Source organism: Ostrea edulis, chromosome 10 (assembly GCF_947568905.1).
Source record: "Ostrea edulis chromosome 10, xbOstEdul1.1, whole genome shotgun sequence".
Taxonomy (NCBI): Eukaryota; Metazoa; Mollusca; class Bivalvia; order Ostreida; family Ostreidae; genus Ostrea; species Ostrea edulis.
The window spans coordinates 1,524,336-1,552,235 of record NC_079173.1 but is presented as its reverse complement, the minus strand read 5'-3'; the positions used below and the strand labels follow the sequence as shown (position 1 = coordinate 1,552,235).

Below are 27,900 nucleotides of genomic sequence, written 5' to 3'. Positions count from 1 at the left end.
TATGATCATGTGCCACAAGTTCTGTTAACTTATAGGGGGTGATTAAATTGAATTCCAAGTATGAGATTTTTGTTATTCATTTTATCTATAAAAAAGAAAAAAAGAAAATTGGAGTCTAGTTTTACCAAGTCTTCTGGTAGTCATTTTCATCAGAATGACCAACATTGTATATCAATTTACTGTCATATTGATGTCGGGTTGTTGTGATGACGGTTTAGCGGTTCTTGAGAAGATTTTTAAACGACCCCATCCTATTTTTGCGATTATCTCCCCTTTTGATGGTGCCATGGCCCTTCATTTGAACAAACTTGAAAGCCCTTTACCCAAGGATGCTTTGACCAAGTTTGGTTATAATTGGCCTGGTGGTAATGTAGAAGTCGAAAATGTAAAAAGTTTACAGACATACGAACACATAGACGACGGACAAGAGGCAATCAGAAAAGCTCAGGCAAGCTAAAAAAATTAGACAAACCTTATTCTGCCCATATATATTGTTTACATTTTCTTCTCACTGCAAACTTCACAGAGAACTCTCGGATTCCTCTCACCTTGTAATGTTTCATGGTAACCAAGAATTCCTTTTCCTCCACCTGTGTAAACAGAGTGTATGAGTGAACCAATAATTCGTTTTCCTCCACCTGTGTAAACAGAGTGCATGAGTGAACCAATAATTCGTTTTCCTCCACCTGTGTAAACAGAGTGCATGTGTGACAGGAGGTTGACATATAAATGCAGGACTCCCATTCTCGCAAAAAGGGGTGAAACGATGCATCGCGATGCAGCTGAATCGCGAAGTAGTGGTCTCCATTCGATGTTCAATTTATTCGGGGTCTCTTTCGGTTCGATACGGTTCTAAAATCAAAGCACACATTGCTCTTGAAAACAGTTTCTGATTAGCCAATGGAATTGAAAATTGCCCAATCAACACACGAGTAAACTTTGCTGTATCAAAATGGACGCATGCGATTTGAAAAGTGCACCCCCAAAGTATAAATCCTGGGTATGGCGACATTTGGGCTTTAGAACAAGTGATAAGAGTGTTGCTCTATGTTAAACGTTTTTACATTATGTAGAATTTATTTGCAGAGAGCAATAAATGCAACGAAACATAAGAAAATCTTAGCATTAAAAAGACTTTGTTACAATATTGTATCAAATCGAAAATCATCGAATCGAGACTATAATATTGAGAATCGAATCGAGAAGGTACTGTATCGTTTCACCCCTACTGCTGATGGGGCGGCATTTCAGTAATTTTTCTAAAGTTTAATGGAAGAGGTATCATTGTTTTGGTGAAATTTTCTGTGTCATGATTTTAGCAGCAATCAATCGTTTACGATCGACAATACTAATCTATTTTACATGTATGGGTCTTCGACTGAACTCTACCTCTTTAAGAAAGAAGTAAAACAAATATTGGTTTTGAGTTAAATCTTCCGAAATCTTTAACCGTCTTTCAAAATTGTCATCTAATGTTTTTCATAGTGATTATTTAATGCAAGATCAAGCACTGAGCTAACCTCAATTCATAGCTATCGTATAGATTATTCGTACTTATACTATCACAAGTACGGGAGTGTAAAGCGTATAAATTTTGCATTCTCTTATGCGTAATTTTACATATGATTTTCAACTTAAATGCATATTTGGTACTAAAAATTTAACGAGTGTTTACGCCCATATGCACCTTACCGTATATACTCGCCTACAAGTCGGATTTTTGGGAGTCAATTCTTGGTCCAAAACCCTATGTCCGACTTATAGGCGCGTCCTAAGAAGATTGGTATTTTTCTGGGCGGCGAAATGTAGTGTTTTTTAAACAACTCTGACGATTATCATGGAATACCACACAAATGATTATTGTTCACAAATATCTAGACATATTGTATTGTTTGTGTATTTTAAAATCATGTATAAAGTACAAGTATTTACATATTTTTATCTAGTTAAAAATAATTTACATACCAATAACTAATACTTTCAATTCAACTAATCTATCGTTTATCTGTAAAATTGAATTACGAACCCGATTTAATATTGAAATATTCATATGTATACTGGCTGAAATATATTTCATAACAGATTGAATATTGTTAACAGATAATTTAGATCCTCATTCTCGACTCTTAAAAACTCTATTGTTGATACAATGAATTATACCGGAATCCCACAATAACAGTTTGCGCGAGGCGCGTGCCACTAAGTAAACACGGTGTCAGGTACTGGTAATTAGACCATAATTGCTTAGGTAACAAGGGATCATTGCCCATAATAGAACAAGGGTTGCGTTTAAACCCCAAATAGATGTGGCTTGGATATTGAGCAGATCATAATTATTAATTTCTCGAAATATTTGTTGAAACATTGGTAAAAACACTAGAGCATCGACTTGAAATTGTCAACCGAATCTGACAAAAATTTGTACCGACTTATAAGCGGGTCAATGGCAAATTCCTACAAAATAACCTTAAACAATACAACCGACTTATAGGCGAGTATATACGGTATCTGGAGCTCTGAATGATAATCAAACCAACTTACTGCCCCTCGCAATATTGTATGATGTACTTTAGTAACTCGGACGATTTAGCAGGGCGTAAGGCCAGATATATTGATACAAATACTAGCATTGTGTCACTCCATTTATCAATGGCGTCAATCTTTTTTGTAGCCTCTTTCAACTTTGGTAATTATCTCCCTTGTACTAGCGAGTACTAAGTTTCTTTGACTTGTATTAGCGAGTACTAAGTTTCTTTGACTTGTATTAGCGAGTACTAAGTTTCTTCGACTTGTACTAGCGAGTACTAAGTTTCTTTGACTTGTATTAGCGAGTACTAAGTTTCTTTGACTTGTACTAGCGAGTACTAAGTTTCTTTGACTTGTATTAGCATGGTTTTGTGTCCACTCACGCTCCATATGATGATGGAGAGAATCAAATAGAAGCACCCGTGGGTAACTGACGACGATTAGCACCATGGCCCCCAGAAGATGGAATGAGAGATTGATGTTCGATTTGCCTTGCACTAAATTGTTCCTGACTCACTGACATTCATGCATACCTAAACTATGCACCAATTGCATAGGTACATTTTTACCTTCTGCGGGCTGCTGTACCCATGGTGGGCTCTGCTGTGAGGCTGGCAGATTTTGTAGGTCCTCCGTACCCTGCAGCTGGGCCTTGTCCAATGATTTCCCTCAATGGAAATTCAACTTCTTTATATTATATTCATGTACCTACATAAATCGGTAAATAGAAATCGAATAATGAATACAATTCTCTAGCTTTTCGGTTTAGGGTATCTAAATGTATATTGGAACGAAATACCTAACTGCTAGCGGCTATAATATACTTCGTAAATCAACGTCAACTTTTTCGATTACAAGAGTAAGAAATTTGAGACAATATCTAGTCTAGATCACTGTACCGACATATTAATTGAAACTAGATGACTAGTCGTGTAAAGTTAAAAAATACTCAACTTCAAACTTGCAATCCACGAAAACTCCATTGGGTAAAATGTCGATCCCGATTTGAATTATGAGTAGTTCGCGCGTAAACATCGAGTTGTGACTTCGATATAACGTGCAGAAAATGTAATCTAACTAAAGCCAGTCCCTACTAATTCACTTCTTGTAGGGAAAATTTTATAATTAATATATTTGTAATAGTTTGCATTCTAACAAAAGGAATTTATACCCCCCCCCCCCCCCCCAATTAAAATTGGTATTTCAGCGTAAAAATTAATTCGAATCTATTTCACTTGTACATAATTCTGCTGTATCAGTATGTTTAAAAAATTTAACAATCAATGTTTTATCAATTAAATTGAAAATGTAATGAGGGAACCAGCATGGCGGCCGATGATCAGAGACACGTGTAAAATTAATTCGACAAACAATCCTACATCATCGTAAATCTGACGCGGTAAATGTGACAAAGAAATCTAACAGAAGATACAACTGTGCCAAACCAAATCTCAGGTTTTGCGTATTTGAAAATTCAGATATTAAATACAAATTCTTATGAACTAGTGGAACACCAACCTCCTTGTAGCAGTTAATGAAACAATGAAAAAGGTTGTTTGAATCCGGGACACTTAATTTATATATGTGCAAGGGAAGTAATTGTAGAACAATGAAAGACAACTCAAATAGTTTGCAACCCTTCGATAACAGCATCATATCACATAGATGTCAAAATGTCATCAGATGTAACAAAGTAATACCCAGTGTATACAGACGTCACGAGATGTAACAAAGTAATGCTATATTGTAACCCAGTGTATACTGACGTCACGAGATGTAACAAAGTAATGCTATATTGTAACCCAGTGTATACAGACGTCACGAGATGTAACAAAGTAATGCTATATTGTAACCCAGTGTATACAGACGTCACGAGATGTAACAAAGTAATGCTATATTGTAACCCAGTGTATACTGACGTCACGAGATGTAACAAAGTAATGCTATATTGTAACCCAGTGTATACAGACGTCACGAGATTAACAAAGTAATGCTATATTGTAACCCAGTGTATACTGACGTCACGAGATGTAACAAAGTAATGCTATATTGTAACCCAGTGTATACAGACGTCACGAGATGTAATAAAGTAATGCTATATTGTAACCCAGTGTATACTGACGTCACGAGATGTAACAAAGTAATGCTATATTGTAACCCAGTGTATACTGACGTCACGAGATGTAACAAAGTAATGCTATATTGTAACCGAGTGTAGTTCAATCAGGGGATGCATGGTAACCAGCACACGTGACTTCTGACGCATCATCAGCCGTATCAAGTCCTCGGCCGTGTTGTCAGCAGGATACGGGGCTACTATCAGACCATTATATTCTGTTATTGTCTGTGAAGAGAATTCTAGTCAGTAGAGAAACTACAGAGGCATTACGTTCAAGATTTATTTCTATCAAAGCCAAATGGACGGGTTTATTAGTGATTGTTTGATATTTACTATACTTCTATAAAATACAGGACATTGAACATAGCTATACATTTACTATGTTTCTTAGACTTGCTCAAGTCTCTGTGTTTAATAACCAGTACTCTCTTTAATACTTTTTAATAATGCCAAACATAGTTTGGTGACATAGTATGATAGAGAGCAGATATTTAGACTTCTGAAATAAGTAAAATTTGGACAAAATGATAAAGTAATAAAAACAACATAGAGACTTGAGCAAGTCTATATGGTTCTATAAAATGCAGGACATTGAACATAGCTATATAAGAATGATTAAAGAAATTCTTCAATTTTACTTCCGATGCAATTAAAAAAAAAAGACACACCCAGTACGCAATAGCTAACACGTGTACAGGGGCGTGGTAACATTATGTACAGGGGCGTGGTAACATTATGTACAGGGGCGTGGTAACATTATGTACAGGGGCGTGGTAACATTTCTACAGAGACGTACGGAGAGGAATACTGTGTTGTAGAAATCATTTCTTGTCCTTCTCTCCCCGGACGGGAACGTCACACGAAATTCTTCATCTTCAATGTGAAATAGATAAAAAAAGAAAATGGATTAGAAAATTTGATTTTCCAATATTGTATATATATAGGACAAATGTCGTCTTTAATTTATATCCACCCAATTTGACGTTATCCTAAATGGGCATATTTAAAACTGAGCGAATCTGAATTCATTCATTACTTTAAAACGGCAACAACCAACATTTTCCATTTTACATTACATATAGCAAAAATGACACTGACCAAAATTTACCAACATACAGTATTCAAATTCAGTTACAAATAAATGAAACTATTTTCTCCCTCAGTGCCCTCGTCCGAAAATAAATATTTTCTTGACTATTTGATAATAAAACAAAGCAGAAAAAGTGAATAGGTTGGTTGCGTTCGTTACAAGATCGCTTTTAATGAGCAAACATCAAATCGACAAAGCTGAAAAATCACTCATGAAAACATGAATTCAAAACTGAAAATGGGCTGGGTGGGAGGGAAGGCTAAGGCACAGAAATACAAAAGCGACCTTTGTTGCTTGTAACGAACCTTGCACTGCCTGAACACTGACCAGTAGTAGTAGTAGTAGTATATATATATATATATATATATATATATATATATATATATATATATATATATACTAAGCGCAAAAGCCTCGTGTATTCATGAGCTGAAAAACCCGCGAAATGTATTTACGGAAAATAACGAAAAAAGACGAAATGTAAAACGTAAAGAAATGAATTTCATTCTTTCTATTCCAAACACAAGGTTATATACCATAAAAGTTTCCAACAACATCAAACTATGACGATTACTAATGAGACACACCCAACTTTACTGATAAGATGTTTATAATGATTATTTACCTGATAAGATGTTCATAATTAATTACCTGATAAGATGTTTATGATTAATTACCTGATAAGACGTTTATCATTAATTACCTGATAAGATATTTATAATTAATTACCTGATAAGATGTTTATAATTAATTAACTGATAAGATATTTATAATTAATTACCTGATAAGATATTTATAATTGATTACCTGATAAGATGTTTATAATTAATTACCTGATAAGACGTTTATCATTAATTACCTGATAAGATATTTATAATTAATTACCTGATAAGATGTTTATAATTAATTACCTGATAAGATATTTATAATTAATTACCTGATAAGACGTTTATCATTAATTACCTGATAAGATATTTATCATTAATTACCTGATAAGATGTTTATGATTAATTACCTGATACGATGTTTATCATTAATTACCTGATAAGATGTTTATCATTAATTACCTGATAAGATGTCTATCATTAATTACCTGATAAGATGTTTATCATTAATTACCTGATAAGATATTTATAATTAATTACCTGATAAGATATTTATAATTAATTACCTGATAAGATGTTTATCATTAATTACCTGATAAGATGTTTATCATTAATTACCTGATAAGATGTTTATGATTAATTACCTGATGAGATGTTTATCATTAATTACCTGATAAGATAATTGTAATGATTGCTTACCCGGTAGGACGGTAGGCATTAAGTTGAGTTGGATGTTTCTGTATCCAGTTTCATTGATGAGATCATCATAGACTGGTCTCACACACATCAGCTCCTGTATTGAACTTAACGTGTTACTTATCTTGATGTCAAACGAATTAAAGGCAGCATTTCGCAAATTTTATTGATGTTATAATGGTCTAGCTTACAAATACAAAGTTCCAGTGAGTTCAATGCTGTCTGACGTGTTTCATATTAATTGCCAGGCCATGCTTTACAAACTGACGTGTTTCATATTAAATGTCAGGCCATGCTTTACAAACTGACGTGTTTCATATTAAATGTCAGGCTATGCTTTACAAACTGACGTGTTTCATATTAAATGTCAGGCCATGCTTTACAAACTGACGTGTTTCATATTAAATGTCAGGCCATGCTTTACAAACTGACATGTTTCATATTAATTGTCAGGTCATTCTTTACAAACTGACGTGTTTCATATAAATTGCCAGGCCATGCTTTACAAACTGACGTGTTTCATATAAATTGCCAGGCCATGATTTACAAACTGACGTGTTTCATATTAATTGTCAGGCCATGCTTTACAAACTGACGTGTTTCATATAAATTATCAGGCCATGCTTTACAAACTGACGTGTGTCAGGCCATGCTTTACAAACTGACGTGTTTCATATTAATTGTCAGGCCATTCTTTGAATACTGATTTTGACTACAGATTACTCTGTTTACTCGATAAAGATTAATCGCTCATGGCAGATATGACCGGTCAACGGGGATGCCTACCCCTCCTAAGCCACTAACCCCACCTCTAGTTTGTCCAGGGGTCCGTGTTAGCCATTCTTGTAATTTTGTATTCTTTAAAGGAATTATGAGATTGATCACAGTTCGTTATCTTCACCTTTTCTCAATGGATAAATCTTGGAATTCAGATAGAACTGACAGAACGAATGATAGAAGTAATGAAAGGTGGAACTGACAAGATGGCGCTCACACAGAACTGTTTTCTCAGATAGTTTTCCTTGTCCGGTTTCTGCATTTCTTCTGTCAATATTGTGGAGAGTTTCTCTTTTCTGATCGGGTAGACATTCCGATGAAACGACTCCTTCAGTGTGTGGTAGAGTAGTATATACTGTTCCTATTGACAGATGGAGGAACACACCGTCAGTATTATTAAAAAATAGACTTGTATCTGGAATTTATCCTCTGATTAGATCAGTGGGTTCTCTCTCTCTCTCTCTCTCTCTCTCTCTCTCGATCGATCGATCGATCGTTCGTTCGTTCATGATCGAACGTTCGTTCGTTCGTTCGTCCCACAGAAGGTTTCATTTAGTGTTGAACGACTTTGAATAAGATTGCAAGTTCCTACTATATGTGTACACAATTTGAATTTAGAACACCATGACTTCATCACATATTTTTTTCTATTCATGACAATTTTAATATGTGTCTTATACCCTATTAGTTAAGACAACAACTTGTGACCAACCATAACAAGCATTTGCATTCATCATGAAATTTCATATAACAAAAATGGTTTAGAAAGAAAGATAGAAGATACCAATAACTTTCGGATTAAGAAATTAATATGAGTGATTGTTTCGTTTATAAAACTTTGAAAACGAGCTTATTTCCCAGTTCACTGTCTGTAAACAAAATTGCTTACCATATTTTCCACCATGTTCATTCTCTGCTCACACATTTCCACCAGACATTTAGTGACGTTGACCCGTCCAGCTCTCTGACCAGCTCTGTGTAATTTGTCCAGGGCTATAAACGTTCCCGTCCGTCCACCTCCTTCACTGTGGGTCAAAATCAAGGACAGTGTCCATTTAATCATCAAAGCTTAGCTCTAACCATTCACAGTTACAAGTAATTCAACACAATATATGAAATACAGTATTATTTTAGTGATTGTATCATCTAATCATCAAAACTTAGCTCTAACCATTCACAGTTATAAATAATTCAAAATAGTAAATCGCATGCATGATGTCTTAAACGTTGTGAAAATTCTATAAGAAAATGGAAGACATTATTCATAATTCAGTGATTCCGTCTACTCAAAGAATTGTTTGGAGTTACTCCACCACGCCTAATACACGACATTTAGAATCACTCCATCACGCCTAATACCCGACATTTAGATTTACTCCATCACGACTAATACCCGACATTTAGAATTACTCCATCACGCCTAATACCCGACATTTAGAATCACTCCATTATGCCTAATACACGACATTTAGAATTACTCCATCACGCCTAATACTAGACATTTAGAATTACTCCATCACGCCTAATACACGACATTTAGAATTACTCCATTACACCTAATACCCGACATTTAGAATTACTCCATCACGCCTAATACCCGACATTTAGAATTACTCCATTACGCCTAATACTCGACATTTAGAATTACTCCATCACGCCTAATACCCGACATTTAGAATTACTCCATCACGCCTAATACCCGACATTTAGAATTACTCCATCACGCCTAATACACGACATTTAGAATTACTCCATTACGCCTAATACCCGACATTTAGATTTACTCCATCACGCCTAATAACCCGAAATTTAGAATTATTCCATTACGCCTAATAACCCGACATTTAGAATCACTCCATTACGCCTAATAACCCGACATTAGAATTACTCAATTACGCCTAATAACCCGACATTTAGAATTACTCCATTACGCCTAATAACCCGACATTTAGAATTACTCCATCACGCATAATAATCCGACATTTAGAATTACTCCATCACGCCTAATAACCCGACATTAAGAGCGGGAGCATGCATTTAATCTTTAGTTTTTTTTCCACACGAAAAATGATATGTGATGGAATTTTCAAAAGATGAAGAGCAAATAGAAATGGTGAATTTCAGCAACATGTGATATTTGCATATTTACATTTCCAACGCTTTGCCTGATATCTCTACACATTGTAATGATGACCATTTCTTCACGAATACGCTGTGCGACTAACGCGCACTGATAATTTTAATGTCTGAGGATCCCAACAGAAATGAAAATACTGTTGTGTGTTTCTATTTGCACTAAATTGACCTAGATTGTTCTAGAGACGTGATGTTTATACCTGTTGTGACACCTGTGACCTAGATTATTCTAGATCTCAATAAATGCTATTTTTAGTAGAAAGATTACGTAATGGTTGCATTATGGTCTTTCAAGATTTTCCTTTAAAAATTCATTCCTATTGTATATAGACTGAAAATCTTCTGATTAGAAAAGCTCTGGTTAGACCCTTACTATTCATCTGGACTTTATATCATACTGGGGAGTACGATTTTGGAATTATTATATTTGTGTGTGAAGTTTCTGGCTGGATTTATTGTTAACCTATATTGTGAATAAGTTGGATATACAATGCCCTATACATGATAAAAATATTGTTTCAATTGTTAGTAATAAGTTATATGAAAAATTTAAATACCAGTGGTGTAATACACTCTCAGACAAACAATTTGGTGAATTGCGAACATATGCACTATTCAAAACAAGATTCAGTAATTTGTACTCCTCGTGTTTTGCAATGTTTCACAAATTTCAGAATCAGTTCTCACTCTTTGGCTATTGAAACTGGACGTTACACACAAACACATGTAAATGAGAGAATATGTACTGTCTGCAAGTCTGACTGTGTAGAAGATGGATGTATGTACTGTGACGTCAGCACTACTTTTCACAGCGCTACATGCAAACTCCCCGTCGAGGCCTCATTACGTCACCTACGAATAGACCTCTCCTATGTGACGCACCACAATATACAGATTTGTATATTGTGAGTCCGCGATTATCACGCAGACAAATTACACTAAAGAAGTAGTTTGCAGTTAAAAGTTTGAAGATATTAATATTAAGAGCATTAATATAAAAGTATGGATTTTATTTTAAACATAAAATGATCAAAAGATCATTAAAAAGTAGGGAGACTGCTCAAATTATTGTGTAAAGTAATGAACTTGATGTTTACGTTCTTGTTTTGAAAGTTATTTACGTTTGACGTTACGTCATTCTACAGTGACGTCACAGTATACGCGGCCTAAGAAATCACTATCCCATAATGCCTAAGTGGAAGAGTTTGGTTTGTGAGCAAACGAACTCTGGTGGAAGTTTGCGCTACATGATGTATGTACTGTGACGTCAGCACTACTTTTCACAGCGCTACATGATGTATGTACTGTGACGTCAGCACTACTTTTCACAGCGCTACATGATGAGGGTATGTACTGTGACGTCAGCACTATTTTTCACAGCGCTACATGATGTATGTACTGTGACGTCAGCACTATTTTTCACAGTGCTACATGATGTATGTACTGTGACGTCAGCACTACTTTTCACAACGCTACATGATGTATGTTGGTCTGAAGCGTCGCAGTTCATACCCTCGTGAATTTTCGAAAAGTTATTTCTGAAATCAATCCCTTTAAATAACCTGCAATGCACGAGGACTGGAGAACTGGGACAGGCGTCCTGCGCCCTCTTCACACTCCTGTAAAACTGGACCAGCTCGGAGGGATACGGAATCTCACTGTCTGACCACATCGTGAATTGAAAATGACACACCAATCTACTGGTTGCTGTCTGTAATAATCAAAGTACTGAAATGAACTACTGGGAGTGAAACGTTTCAAACATTTAGAGAGAAAAAAGTAACACAGTTTTTTCTCCTAATATTGATTTACATTCACTTTTGCACAGTTAACATTGACTCCATTAATTCCTAAATTCATTTATTTACTATATCTAGAGGTTCAATTAATTTGTTTATCACACATTTATTCATTAGATGCAGAGACTCAGGCGTGTTCTGGAGTATGTCAGCCTCCAACCCCTCTAATCAGCAACGAACTCGTCCATATAGTGCCTACGATTTAATCAGCAATGAACTCGTCCATAAAGTGCCTAGCATCTAATCAGCAATGAACTCGTCCATATAGTGCCTAGCATCTAATCAGCAATGAACTCGTCCATATAGTGCCTAGCATCTAATCAGCAATGAACTCGTCCATATAGTGCCTAGCATCTAATCAGCAATGAACTCGTCCATAAATTGCCTAGCGCGCAAGTTACAATAAAAGTGTCCGTTTCATAATGTTGGTGAAAATTAAAGCTGAAGTTTATACTCAATAAATTAAAGAAAAAGCCACGTCTTTATCCTTCATAACACATTCAACGAAATATTTTTTTCTGAAATGGAATCGAGTTTTCGAGTAAGATCATATGTTTTAGTCACTTACAATTACATCGCTTGAATACGAATTCACTTAAAGCTATCATGGACCTCGATTAAGGATTGGGGTAAGATGTTTAACTTTAAAACTTTCAGGACCAGATATTACGATTGTCATACTTAGTCCTTAACATAAAGTTTGTTGCGGCTTTCAGAACTTACCGTTTTTTGTTCCAACTTAATTTTCCTCAGGGTATAAAACGCATACTTCTTCTCTTGTAACAGGCGTACGGAAATAGACCCCTCTACCCGAACTTTTCCTTTAATGGGCCAGTACTGGTAACATTTCTCCTACATAAATAGATAATAGCTATAAATAGATAATAGCTGTTTAATGGGCCAGTACTGGTAACATTTCTCCTACATAAATAGATAACAGCTATAAATAGATAATAGCTATAAATAGATAATAGCTGTTTAAAGTGAAAGTTGCTTTATAATATGTATATCTATATTTCCATTCACTCAACTGTCGTTGAACTTGTAAGGAGGAGAATATGCTAACGACAGTACGCAGTAATACAAGTTTCTGCTGTGGACAAGATGTGGAAGAAGAGACGATTTCTTTGGTACAGTGTGCGTTTCGGATTTATTAGTTCTGCTTTCTTTGGTACAGTGTGCGTTTCGGATTTATTAGTTCTGCTTTCTTTGGTACAGTGTGCGTTTCGGATTTATTAGTTCTGCTTTCTTTGGTACAGTGTGCATTTCGGATTTATTATTTCTGCTTTTCTCCGGGTCTACATTGCAACTACTATCACAACACAAACTTCCGATAGTAATCCATTATGCTACTACTCCACACTCTGGGAGAACAGAACATGGAAGAACGTGGCGTATTTTGTGATCACCTTTGTGATTGACTTTGTGATGCAGGATGTTGTGTTTCAGTTCCATGATATAGATATACAATAATGCTTACAGTAATATAATCAATAGACAACAGGACAGTTGTATTCACGACGAGTTACCACTTAAAAGTTTCGGTAAAGCAGTATATTTAATGGATCACTGTCGTTATAGATTTAGCTTATTGTTTCCGTGACGTTGTATATTTAACAGATCACTGTTGTATATCAATCTATATTATTGTCTGTGATGTTGTATGTTTAATATATCACTGTTGTATATCAATCTATATTGTTGTCTGTGATGTTGTATGATTAATATATCACTGTTGTATATCAATCTATATTGTTGTTTGTGATGTTGTATGTTTAATATATCACTGTTGTATATCAATCTATATTGTTGTCTGTGATGTTGTATGTTTAATATATCACTGTTGTATATCAATCTATATTGTTGTCTGTGACGTTGTATGTTTAATATATCACTGTTGTATATAAATCTATATTGTTGTCTGTGATGTTGTATGTTTAATATATCACTGTTGTATATAAATCTATATTGTTGTCTGTGATGTTGTATGTTTAATATATCAGTTGTATATCAATCTATATTGTTGTCTATGATGTTGTATGTTTAATATATCACTGTTGTATATCAATCTATATTGTTGTCTGTGATGTTGTATGATTAATATATCACTGTTGTATATCAATCTATATTGTTGTCTGTGATGTTGTATGTTTAATATATCACTGTTGTATATCAATCTATATTGTTGTCTGTGATGTTGTATGATTAATATATCACTGTTGTATATCAATCTATATTGTTGTCTGTGATGTTGTATGTTTAATATATCACTGTTGTATATCAATCTATATTGTTGTCTGTGATGTTGTATGTTTAATATATCACTGTTGTATATCAATCTGTATCATTGTCTGTGACGTTGTATGTTTAATATATCACTGTTGTATATCAATCTATATTGTTGTCTGTGATGTTGTATGTTTAATATATCACTGTTGTATATCAATCTATATTGTTGTCTGTGATGTTGTATGTTTAATATATCACTGTTGTATATCAATCTGTATCATTGTCTGTGACGTTGTATGTTTAATATATCACTGTTGTATATCAATCTATATTGTTGTCTGTGATGTTGTATGTTTAATATATCACTGTTGTATATAAATCTATATTGTTGTCTGTGATGTTGTATGTTTAATATATCACTGTTGTATATCAATCTATATTGTTGTCTGTGATGTTGTATGTTTAATATATCACTGTTGTATATCAATCTATATTGTTGTCTGTGACGTTGTATGTTTAATATATCACTGTTGTATATCAATCTATATTGTTGTCTGTGATGTTGTATGTTTAATATATCACTGTTGTATATCAATCTATATTGTTGTCTGTGATGTTGTATGTTTAATATATCATTGTTGTATATCAATCTATATTATTGTATGTGACGTTGTATGTTTAACAGTTCACTGTTGTTATAAGTTTACCTTATTATCTTCTGTGAAATTGGACAACATGACAACAACTGAAACCTGTTCCTGCCAGATCATCAACCAGTGGTCATCTACCGTGCTCTCCAGGGGTCCTGAGAATAGTATCAAAGATTAGTATAAACTATTGGTCATCTACCGTGCTCTCCAGGGGTCCTGAGAATAGTATCAAAGATTAGTATAAACTATTGGTCATCTACCGTGCTCTCCAGGGGTCCTGAGAATAGTATCAAAGATTAGTATAAACTATTGGTCATCTACCGTGCTCTCCAGGGTCCTGAAAATAGTATCAAAGATTAGTATAAACTATTGGTCATCTACCGTGCTCTCCAGGGGTCCTGAGAATAGTATCAAAGATTAATTTAAACCAGTGGTCATCTACCGTGCTCTCCAGGGGTCCTGAAAATAATATCAAAGATTAATTTAAACCAGTGGTCATCTACCGTGCTCTCCAGGGGTCCTGAGAATAGTATCAAAGATTAATTTAAACCAGTGGCCATATACCGTGCTCTCCAGGGACATGAGAATAGTATCAAAGATTAATTTAAACCAGTGGTCATCTACCGTGCTCTCCAGGGGTCCTGAAAATAGAATCAAAGATTAATCTAAACCAGTGGCCATCTACCGTGCTCTCTGGGGACATGAGAATAGTATCAAAGATTAGTATAAACTATTGGTCATCTACCGTGCTCTCCAGGGGTCCTGAAAATAGTATCAAAGATTAATTTAAACCAGTGGCCATCTACCGTGCTCTCCGGGGTCCTGATGTAAACAACAGTGTCAAAGATTAGTTGTTTTATAAGCCAGAGGTCCTGAGGGTGGAGAACAGGTTAGTATAAACTAGAGGTCCTGGAAGTGGAAAACAATTAAAAAGATTAGCTGTTTTATAAACCAGAGGTCCTGAGGGTGGAAATCAGGTTAGTATAAACTAGAGGTCCTGAGAATGGAAAATAGCATCAAAGATTAGTTGTTTCATAAACAAGAGGTCCTGAGAGTGGAAAACAGTATCAAAGATTAGTTGTTTCATAAACCAGAGGTCCTGAGAGTGGAAAATAGCATCAAATATTAGTTGTTTCATAAACCAGAGTTCCAGAGAGTGGAAAACAGTATCAAAGATTAGTTGTTTTATAAACCAGAGGTCCTGATAGTGGAAAACAGTATCAGAGATTAGTTGTTTTATAAACCAGAGGTCCTGATAGTGGAAAACAGTATCAGAGATTAGTTGTTTTATAAACCAGAGGTCCTGAGAGTGGAAAATAGCATCAAAGATTAATTGTTTTATAAACCAGAGGTCCTGAGAGTGGAAAATAGCATCAAAGATTAGTTGTTTTATAAACCAGAGAGTGAAGACCAGTGTTTTATAAATAAGAAATCAAGCATGCATTTTCGTGTTTCTCGCAGGAAAACCTCGATTTCATTGTTGTATAAGCAGAACATACACCAATGGTAAAGCAGAAGGGAGGTTCACGGAAGAGCTATAGACTACGTCTACATGTAACAGCTGATTTAAGGCAATGTATACTGTATAATCGGGTTATAGACGCTTCAGTAAGAATTACATTTGAAATAACCCTGATAGAATGGAAAATAATGGACACGGCGTTTCTTTGCTGTATACAATAACCCTGATAGAATTGAAAATAATGGACACGGCATTTCTTTGGAATATATGCCATACAGTAAAGTTAAAAAGATATCCATTTTCTTTTAGTATAAGCTTTGGCTACGTCAAACAGAAGGTCAGGATGTGTATTCCGGAACTGCTCTATCTCGTTTGATGCTTACTGTCAGGTCAGCTGTTGTCATTCTGGTGGAGAGAGCCGCTTCAGGGTGCCTGTGATGAGTATTTATCCATTGTATGAAAGAAATAACTAACCCCGTGAAACATTGCTCTCTTTTTTTATACGCAAATCTGTTGTAAGATGTTCCACTGCATCCTCACTTATCCTTGTAATTCTGATCTAAACCAACTGTTTAATGTTGGAATTCATAACATCCCCACCCCCACATGATTGCATGGACTTGATATATTTTGTGTACCTATGATTCAATTTTTCTCCATATATTTTTAGGGTACCCACTGATCTTAAATCTTAACATGAAGACACATACCTTGAGATGCTATATATCGGAGCCCGTCTTCAGACTAGTGAGAATATGAAAAGAAATATCATTAAGATATTGACCATTAAAGTCAGTTATCACACGCAAACCATTCAATATTACAATTAACATTGTCCATATCAGAAGGAATCGAAAATCTAAAAATCTAATACATATTTTCAAATAACATCCTTTATCTATATTTATGAGATATCTCAGCACCAAAGGTGGATTTTTCTTATATTCGTTGGATGTGTTTTAAAGATGTGATACTTGATAAGCAATAAATAAAGAATGTGAAAGGTGAAGATAACGAACAGTGATCAATTTAGAGTTGGGTAAACATGGCCCCTGGGCATACCAGAGGTGGGATCAGGTGTCTAGGAGGAGTAAGCATCCCCTGTTGAATGTTTAGCTTCTTTAATTACCCAGTAAAATGCGTGTCACAGTTCTTGTTTTTGTGTCAAGGTTAAACCAAGGTCACAATCTTTCCATACCAAATTCCAGCAGAGAAAAGAAAGTGAATGGTAATAATTCTAATTTAAACGTTACAACAGTAGTAGATACTATTTATGTCTTCTTCACAAAGCAGACTGATATATCTAAACCAATATAAGATGACCCGAACTTAGATTTCTGCACATCGATCCTTGTTCAATGTTTTATTTTTTTTTTTACTTTGTGAAACTGCTGTAAAAAGGTATATATATATATATATATATATATATATATATATATATATATAACGACACAAAATAAAGTATGTACTATTTAATCCAGTTGATCTGAAAATCGCTTTAGCTGAGATTTTGTTCTGACAGAGAAAATAAACAGAACTTTAAAGCTTCCAATCGGACAATATAGTGATATTTTACTACGCCGTTGATCCAAGAGGAAATATAGTCCCCCATCATCCAAGTTCTCCAGACCCTATCTGAGCGTTAAATGTTACACAGGTAGGCAAGAGCACCGTTGCTTCCTCACCGACATGTTTCATATCTGTATAAGAATTATTTGTAAAGGACTCGTTGCGTTTGAGGCCAATTTTTGCCCCGTTTCCAAATTAAATGATATTTCTCAAAAGTCTTCGATAGGGTGTATCTTTTCGTAATTGATTTCGTAAGAACATTTATTTACGTATAATAAAAGTCATGAACAGGAAGGCCATGTTGTGAATTTATGATTAAAGTAATCCATATTACATGCATTTCGCCTCATGTTTTCAGCTTTATTTATTTTGCAGTGTAAGGTTTGAATCAACATATACTTCAGTTTTGAAAAAAATTGCGATGCCAAATAGGATACCGAACGAACTTAGTTTGTTTTTTGTGGATATCTTCTAATTCGTCGAAATGATGACAATGATTTTTAAAATTGATTATTTCTAACATGAACAAGTGAAGATAATGAACAGTCATCAATCGCATAAATCCTAAAAATTAAATGAAGAGAGGGGCAAACACGCATCCCTGGTTATACCAGAGGTGAATTAGGTGGCTGGGGTACATTTACAGAGGTGAATTAGGTGGCTGGGGTACATTTACAGAGGTGAATTAGGTGGCTGGGGTACATTTACAGAGGTGAATTAGGTGGCTGGGGTACATTTACAGAGGTGAATTAGGTGGCTGGGGTACATTTACAGCGCTGGTAACACGAAATGGTGTTAAGAAGAATGATAAGTGTGCCAAAGTAATCACGAAAATTAACATTTTTTTAAAATATTTTGAAACGCTACGCTCACTCCTAGTACGTACAGTACACGACACGAGTTTTATACACCCCACCGTGGAAAGACCACGGTGGAAAATCCACGGAGATACACCGTGTCCTCCGTGTTCCACGGTGTGTGTTATTTGCGAATACACACAGCTGCTAGGAGCTTTGTTCTGGCCACGGGCGCCTTGCGGGAGATGTGAAAATGTGCCGCAGGCCAAATAATAAGATAAGGGTGGAATTTTAAAAAAAGAAAAAATGTCAATATTTTCCCCTCTGATACTTATATTGTTTTTCAGCATATTGAGCCGATTCCAACGATACCAAACACTTTATATTATGTTTTTAAGAAAACCTGGTTTTGACTTTTTTTCTTTTAGTCTTCTTTCTTCATTGAAATATTCTTAAATTCTATGTTAAAATAATGAGTACTTGCAGGCAATTCCTGTTTTGAATGCGAATTAGTATATTCAGTAAATGAAAAACATACATGTACAACATGTGATAGGGATATTTAATAATTACCGATGTGCTCTCTCTCTCTCTCTCTCTCTCTGACAAATGCGCTGTTTAACATAATTACCTCCATCATATTGTGTTGATATGCATCTTGACAAATATAACTTGATCCAATATAGACATTAGAGCATTATATATGATTAACAAATTGGAATTAATTTATTACGTAATTAATAGAAGCAAAAATACAAACCATTGAATGATTTATTTTTAAAATCCCGAGTTAATAACATTCGACCGAGATTTATGTTCAAAGTACTTTGATAGAGGTTTTCATAAAAAAAAAAATGTTCATCGGGAGTGTCTGGATAATGCAATGATTTTTGTATAATAAGTATATACCATGCAAATTCCTAGGGTCTTTCTCACAGTATAACTAAATTACGGTTAGCTAGTTTGGGTTTTGACTTCTCATGAAAAGAGTGAAATATATTGGGTCGGTGCGATATCAGATCTAGTCTAAGATCACGGGTATCTTACGCCGACCCAATATATTTCACACTTTCCGCAAGAAGCTAAGCACTTCAGTTGATTTCAAATACACGGATTAGCTGACCCCCATTGTTCTACTGAGACAAAAACCCCTTCGAATTTGCATGGAATGTACAAGTTATACACAGGTCATTGTTATAGTCATACATCATAGTACCGCTAACCCGACAAACATTTTTTTTTTATTTTGAATAAGTTATTGAATGACGAAGTATGACCAAACTGCAATTGAACTTTATAGAGCCCCGTGCTAACATTACTTATATTTTTCAATGTATCAGAAGGGGTATGTTGCCGGTTAAGTTGTGTAAATTTCTTGACAAGCAATAAAATAACAACAAAAATGGTGCTTAAATTGTCCGATTACGAAAACCTTTCAAGTTTTCAAAGTACACCCTCTCCGATTCTACGTGCTCGTAATCAATATTTAAGGATGTAAATCCTCGGTGTCAAATGCAACTAGTTCATAAAAAAAAAAAAACTAATATAAATATAAACAGAAATGACTTAACGATTATTTGCTTTTATTCATATACGTTATCGATTATTAAAATCTTTAATTTAATCTTTAGATGCATTAGATAATGAAAGCAAGAGAGAGAGAGAGAGAGAGAGAGAGAGAGAGAGAGAGAGCATTGGTAATCATTAATTATAATATTCATGAATGTATGCAGATACGGGAAGTTTAATACGTTCAGTATAAATCTTGAAAGTACAATTTCTTTCTGATTAATTAATCAGAAAGAAATTGTATCCATCCCCTTTCATTCTGATATATTTTTTTTATTTCCCATTTTGTTTTCTTTACATGTTAAATTTTTCGGCTGGTCCGGGTTAGGACTAATGAATGAGTCCCCCCCCCCCCCCCTTTCTAAAACGATGTTACGTGCTTAGCTGTCTATCTCCCTCTCAGTCAAAAATAAAATAAATACATGCTATATATACTGCAACATCATTGGATTTACTGGATAATTTTTCGATTGCACCTTCATAAAACATGTTAATGCAAGCGGACTATCTAGGCTTCTTTTTTTCATCTTCGTTAGCCGAGATTATTCGTGCACGAATGCACAGTTGACTCAAAACCCATTGCTAGCGGATATTAGATGAATTTTACCCCTGTATTATGTTATAACTGACCAAAACCTAGTACGTTTGTTTTACAACTTTCATTCAGAAGACGCGCAAGTTATTGAGTTACTGAATAAACGAGAAAACGTCTGCATTTTTATTTCAATCGTTGTCAACTCTTTACTTTGTGATATTTCAAGACTACATGTACTCAATTCAATTTATTGAATCTCATCACCATTATGCAATGGTATACAAAAATATAAAGACAAAAAGCTGTTATATATACATTTAGTAAATAATACATGCGTGTAATAAAGTATTTATCAAGTTAGAAAAAAACCCTTAAAAAAACGTGTTATTATTAATGTGAAGTATGGGCATTCTAATGAAATTTTCTTAATGAAAGTACGGAGTTTTCTAAAGGTTTGTTTAAAAGTAAAGATAGTTTTAATATTTATTTGTTTAAGTGATAAAAATTTGATTCTTTGCTCACATTGCTTCACAGTTGAGTACATAATGAAATTCATATCCAATGTAAACATGTACATGTATATAGCTGACCTTAATCACATATTCTTAATTACAATGAAAACTTTACGTAAAAATAAACTATTGCTTATGGTACACATTTCTTTGAACTGCTGTTTATCAAATTGAAATTACTGGCATGTGATTGTCGTTGTTCATGACCCTTTTTTTATTTGGTGAAATTGTGCTGCACGTGCCGTGAAACAATGTACCGACGAGTGGTAGGAATAACACAGGTGTTTATATACAGGATGTCGAGAATTTGGGCGTTTCATAAAAAGATATGAACGTCTGCAGGGAAGTCTACATACGGATATGAACCGAAAACACCAACGTATCATTAAACAACAATTACAAGAATTTAATGATTTATAGCTAATTTCTAAATAAGTAATGGGGTGAGGGCATGTATGCTGGCCAAGCGAAAAGGTTTTTTGGGTGAATCATTTCGGAAATTATTTCTTTGTTTTATCACACGGAGGTACACGATGGCATCGACGGAGGTACAGGTGACATCCACGGAGATGCGCGGTGGCATCCACGGAGATCCTCCGTGGACTTCAATGTCTAGCTCGCGCGGAAAAATAGGACTTCAAAGGTGCCGACAATTTTAAAGGTCCACCGTGTTTGGGGCAAATTTGTTCCACCGCGTTGCGTGGAACACGCATAAAACTCGTGTCGTGTACTGTACGTGAAATTAACGTGTGACCGGTCGACAGGGGATGCTTACTCCTTCTAGGCACCTGATCCCACCTCTGATGTGTCCAGGGGTCCGTGTTTGCCCAACTATCCATTTTGTATTGCTTATGGGATTTATGAGATTGATCACTGTTCGTTATCTTCACCTTCCATATGCATCATCAAAAATTAATTAACAGAACAGCAAACAGGTGGCCCAGCCATTTTGACCAGATCCATAACACGCACAAATGTAGGGCTCTGCTTTGCGGCTAGGAAGGTAATACATAGTTTCCTTTTATCATAGAATAAAACAAGAAGTTACCGATATATAGCTGGCGTTAATGTAGTCTGGTTGATTTTCTTTTCGTCTTAGAATAACCCTGGACTGGTCATCTGAAACAAAAACAAAACACTAATTAACATCACTGAATTTACAAACACTAATTAACATTACTGAATTTACAAACACTAATTAACATCACTGAATTTACAAACACTAATTAACATTACTGAATTTACAAACACTAATTAACATCACTGAATTTACAAACACTAATTAACATCACTGAATTTACAAACACTAATTAACATCACTGAATTTACAAACACTAATTAACATTACTGAATTTACAAACACTAATTAACATCACTGAATTTACAAACACTAATTAACATTACTGAATTTACAAACACTAATTAACATCACTGAATTTACAAACACTAATTAACATTACTGAATTTACAAACACTAATTAACATCACTGAATTTACAAACACTAATTAACATCACTGAATTTACAAACACTAATTAACATCACTGAATTTACAAACACCAATTAACATCACTGAATTTACAAACACTAATTAACATCACTGAATTTACAAACACCAATTAACATCACTGAATTTACAAACACTAATTAACATCACTGAATTTACAAACACCAATTAACATCACTGAATTTACAAACACTAATTAACATTACTGAATTTACAAACACTAATTAACATTACTGAATTTACAAACACCAATTAACATCACTGAATTTACAAACACCAATTAACATCACTGAATTTACAAACACTAATTAACATCACTGAATTTACAAACACCAATTAACATCACTGAATTTACAAACACTAATTAACATTACTGAATTTACAAACACTAATTAACATTACTGAATTTACAAACACCAATTAACATCACTGAATTTACAAACACTAATTAACATCACTGAATTTACAAACACCAATTAACATCACTGAATTTACAAACACTAATTAACATTACTGAATTTCAAGGATACATTAAAGAGCAGCACACTATCTAAGGTATATCTTACTTAATGTGGCTAAAATTCGTTGACCGTTTGTTCTTAAAAACGTTTGAAATTCCTAACCTTATCCTGATACTTGGGACCTGTGGGCCTTGTCTATATAAATAATACACAATTTATATAAACTACACACATAGCAATGAACACACCAGTAATAGAGCTCTATATAAATAATACACAGTTTATATAAACTACACACATAGCAATGAACACACCAGTAATAGAGCTCTATATAAATAATACACAGTTTATATAAACTACACACATAGCAATGAACACACCAGTAATAGAGCTCTATATAAATAATACACAATTATATAAACTACACACACAGCAATGAACACACCAGTAATAGAGCTCTATATAAATAATACACAGTTTATATAAACTACACACATAGCAATGAACACACCAGTAATAGAGCTGTCTATATAAATAATACACAATTTATATAAACTACACACATAGCAATGAACACACCAGTAATAGAGCTGTCTATATAAATAATACACAGTTTATATAAACTACACACATAGCAATGAACACACCAGTAATAGAGCTGTCTATATAAATAATACACAGTTTATATAAACTACACACATAGCAATGAACACACCAGTAATAGAGCTGTCTATATAAATAATACACAGTTTATATAAACTACACACATAGCAATGAACACACCAGTAATAGAGCTCTATATAAATAATACACAATTTATATAAACTACACACATAGCAATGAACACACCAGTAATAGAGCTGGGATCTATATAAATAATACACAGTTTATATAAACTACACACATAGCAATGAACACACCAGTAATAGAGCTGGGATCAGGTGCCTGGGAGGAGTAAACATCCCATGTGGACCGGTCACATCCGCCGTGAGCACTTTATATTGATCAGGTAAATGGAGTTATCCGTAGTCAAAATCAGTGTGTAAAGAATGACCGAATAATTTGTGTGAAACACTTCAGACATCATTCGACCCAGTGATAGCTTGTATTTGCAAATTAAATCGTTATATTAACAATCATAGAATTTGCAAATTGCTTACTTTAACCCTTTAACGCCCAGTGACGCCTTTTGACGCCTTTTATGTGACGACCGGATTAAATTGGGGGCGTTTTGTTAATAATTGGAATATAATGAAACAAATCATATTTTCTAAAAGTAGAGTAAAAACTAAACAATTTTTCTACTCAAAAGTTTTTCTGTGCGATGTTGGGAACTAGTTGAAAACACGCATTTAAAATCACACATCGTTACCGGAAAGTAGGAAAATTAAGTCGAAATGACAAAAACTGTGTTATATTCTGTTAGTAAAATCTTTTCTGAAAAACACAATATTTAAAAACGTATATCATATTCAGAAATGCTGAAATATTTGCTTCATTTTTTCTTATGATCATATTTAGGTACGGGCAAGTGTCATAGACCTATTTCTTCATGAAAGTAATGCAATTTACAAGTTAAACGCGAAAAAAGTGCACTTTGACGTCATTTGACATTAGCGTGCGTGTGTATTGCGCAAATAAATTATATAACGATACAAAAGTATATTTACGTGGGAAAAGTAAATAAATTTGTGATTGGGTTTTTGTTTTTGTTTTATGAATTAGAACTACTGTTTTACAACCTAAATACAATGTACATTTATTTTCCCTATGCAAGCGTGTCCGCCTTCAGCCTAGGTATACGTGTGTGAACAATGGCTAATGGTATCTTCACATTCACGGATTTTCTTACGGACCCTTACGTATTCCACAAATCCATAAAAGTACACGGATTGTTACGATTTAGACATGGATACCAACGAGTGATTTACGAATGCTTGTGATTGACTACGAGTCGGAGATCCGAAAGGACTCGTAAGAAAAATCCGTGATTTTGAAGGTGGTATAATGCGCACGGGATTTGTGGTTTTTTTTTCTCTCTCTCTATCTTTTTCACGTACATGTCCGCATTCAGCCTAAGTACATTTTTTGTATATGTGTGTGAAAAATGGCTAAAGCGCACGGGATTTGTGTGTTTTTTCTCTCTCTATCTTTTTCACATACATGTATTATATAATCTAGAAGAATAAAGATTTGTTCACATTTGAGTGTCTCACATGCATGGATTAAAAAAAGGTATAGATTTATAGTTCCATTAGATGAATAGGCAATAAATATGATGCAGGCTATGGAAAGGACTAAAATGTACATTTTTTATAAGTTAATCATTACGAGCGAGTTGTCAGTGTGTGTTTGATGTAAGTATGTATACTCATTTAAAAGTGTTAGCGTTTAGATTAGGATTTTTCCCTTTATTTGCAATAATAATCTGTTAGAATTTAAAAATAACTTCAGTACAAGTATGTCAAATGAGTTGTTTTAACTAAATATTTCCATTTCTTGTTACGTTGTCATGACTGTAACATAAACAGCGCATAATTTAATCATGGAGTATAGCGCTGAAAGCGATACAAGGCTCAGTTTTGTTGTCCGTTGGGTCACCGTCAGACATTGGTGAAGATGACTACAGTTATGAAGAAGTTTCTATAATAAGGACAATGAATCAGAATATATAGAAACACAGTCACCAGTGTACACTGGACAGTCATTTGAGTGCCATACCGGATTTCTACTTCTAGTCGCATCAACTCCATAGCGTAAATATTGTAAAGTTCCATGAAGATGCTGGTCCTTCTCATGAACTTGACTCCTTATATAAGGGGGTAGCCGTCTCCCCATCTCTTCCCCCGAATAGTGATAAATTGCATATTTCATTTGGGAACTAAAGCGTATTACATGCCAGTTTACTACCCATATGCACTGCAACGGTTATAATATTTATATATAAATATAACAGGCTAACGCGATATTGCAAATGTATTTATATTCTGTATTTGTTAATTGTTTCTTTTATCTGTCAAAACACAATGGGTACGGCATCGAATACGTATATGATCCATTGATGCAGTGGTGGAAAAGGAAAAACGAAGGAGTTTTAAGAAAAGAAGAATAAGAACCTCCCCACTAAACCTCTTTTCTCCCCCTCCCAGCCCCTTCCTTTCATCCTCTTATATCATGTATACTGTTACGTTCTGCTGATATTACCTCTTATCAGTTTTGGGGAAACAGCAAAGGATACAGATATGTACGGAACAGAAAGCAGATCGAGTACAGGACGGCGTGACCTCAACAAACCACATGCGTATCTTTGATGGGAATTAAACAATTACCCAATATCCAAATGTACAGAGACATATATACAAATACGTAATATGTACTGGTCAGATGACAATGCATCGGTAAATTTCTTTAAATATTTGATGACAATGACAACAATTTTGATCAAATTTCCGTTATTAAAAAAAAACACCACAAAACACACACACATACAGCATAAAGTATACAGATATGTAAATAAAAAATATTGCGAACTTTTTTAATTACGTCAGAGAAAAAGTACGATTGTGTACAGTGCCGACGAAGACTCTCTGATCTACATATAATACTAAATAGTGATGCTTTTAAAAGTACGCTTAAAATATTAGTAATCAATTATCACTACATGTAAAATCATGCAAGAAACTACTCTATTGATTGAATATTGTTTAATGTCCCTCTCGAGAATTTTTCACTCATATGGAAACTACTTTGTAAAAAGGGATTCTATTATGTACGGTACACACTCAGTACACAGGGACCTGCAGGATAACCGCATTACATGCAGGTATTTTATACAGGACAGGTACGTACATGTATGTAGCATAATTTTTCAACAGGGGGAGGGGAAGCAGGAAAAAAATCCCTACACCATTGTCTAAATTTCTTAACGAGCAAATAAAAATAAATAAATGGATAAATGAATAGATAAACCAAAAAAACATTTTTAAAAAGTTCTTCTTTAGGACAATCAGCACTTAAATTCTCCAAACTCGAGGTGGGGATGCGGGAGTAACGTGCAACCTTTAAAAAATTCTGAAAATTTAAAATTGAGGGGTGTTACATGTATTAGCGCCGACTCATAAATAATCCCAAACTTCGACTTCTTAAATAGGGGGAGGGGGTTTCGCACCTTTCAATACATGTACACAAGTTCAATTCATAACTTCGACTTTACATTTTTATATTTCAATACTATTATGAAATATGGGAGGGGGTCACCAAATATATCTTTTAACATTAAAAGATGTTGAGAAAAGTTGGGGGATGGCAACACCCCCACCCCTATTATACGTGCCTGCAGGAAACACGTTTTATATTCTATGGTTGAACACCCCAGGTACCGTGAAACCTTACAGGCATTACTCTTTAATTGATTTCTCACTAGACGTTGCCCAGTGTCTGATCGGAAACTTCTTCAGTCCGATGAGAAAACGGCTTGCATGTGAGACACACCAGCGAAAAAAGCGTCGGTGCCGATGGTGTAGTTCTCTATGCGTGATCGAGGCGAGACAGTGTATGCATTATTTTTATAATATAAATAGAAAAAATTCAATAACAATTTAGATCATATAACGCTCAAAATATATGGTACACTGTTTTATCAATATATTCACCGTCGCAAACCACGCCTAATGTACATACGTACGGTACTCCCGGACTTGGTAAGCGTGACTAGCGCGGATGCAATATACATGTAGTTGGCTTATTGTATTATAAACGAACCAAGCTATTGACGCATTTATGATCTACTGAACAATATTATATTAGAATTTGGAGAGTAAAGGTATTTAATTTCTATAGGCATATGGTTGTATGTATTGTAG

The 27,900-nt window shown here is 34.5% G+C and overlaps 1 protein-coding gene and 1 long non-coding RNA gene across 2 annotated transcripts in view; both read right to left on the bottom strand.

Moving 5' to 3' along the window:
• LOC125666313 (receptor-type tyrosine-protein phosphatase alpha-like) overlaps positions 1-25,791 on the bottom strand; it is a 50,261-nt gene extending 24,470 nt beyond the window's left edge. Inside the window, exons 1-12 of the mRNA XM_056152444.1 lie at positions 25,760-25,791; positions 15,373-15,389; positions 15,192-15,268; positions 14,949-14,964; positions 14,685-14,782; positions 12,472-12,600; positions 11,512-11,660; positions 8,703-8,838; positions 8,031-8,174; positions 7,040-7,133; positions 5,442-5,518; positions 4,736-4,870 (exon numbers count right to left, since the gene is read on the bottom strand). Of these exons, the coding sequence (XP_056008419.1) occupies positions 4,736-4,870; positions 5,442-5,518; positions 7,040-7,133; positions 8,031-8,174; positions 8,703-8,838; positions 11,512-11,660; positions 12,472-12,600; positions 14,685-14,782; positions 14,949-14,964; positions 15,192-15,268; positions 15,373-15,389; positions 25,760-25,791 (1,104 nt within the window). The remainder of the gene's footprint in view (positions 1-4,735; positions 4,871-5,441; positions 5,519-7,039; positions 7,134-8,030; positions 8,175-8,702; positions 8,839-11,511; positions 11,661-12,471; positions 12,601-14,684; positions 14,783-14,948; positions 14,965-15,191; positions 15,269-15,372; positions 15,390-25,759) is intronic.
• Positions 663-4,077, bottom strand: LOC125666522 (uncharacterized). Its single transcript, XR_008799186.1, has 3 exons — positions 4,045-4,077; positions 3,096-3,234; positions 663-686 (listed from the first exon to the last, which is right to left on the bottom strand). It is a non-coding gene; the product is annotated as an uncharacterized LOC125666522 (long non-coding RNA).
• Positions 25,792-27,900: the final 2,109 nt, after the last annotated feature.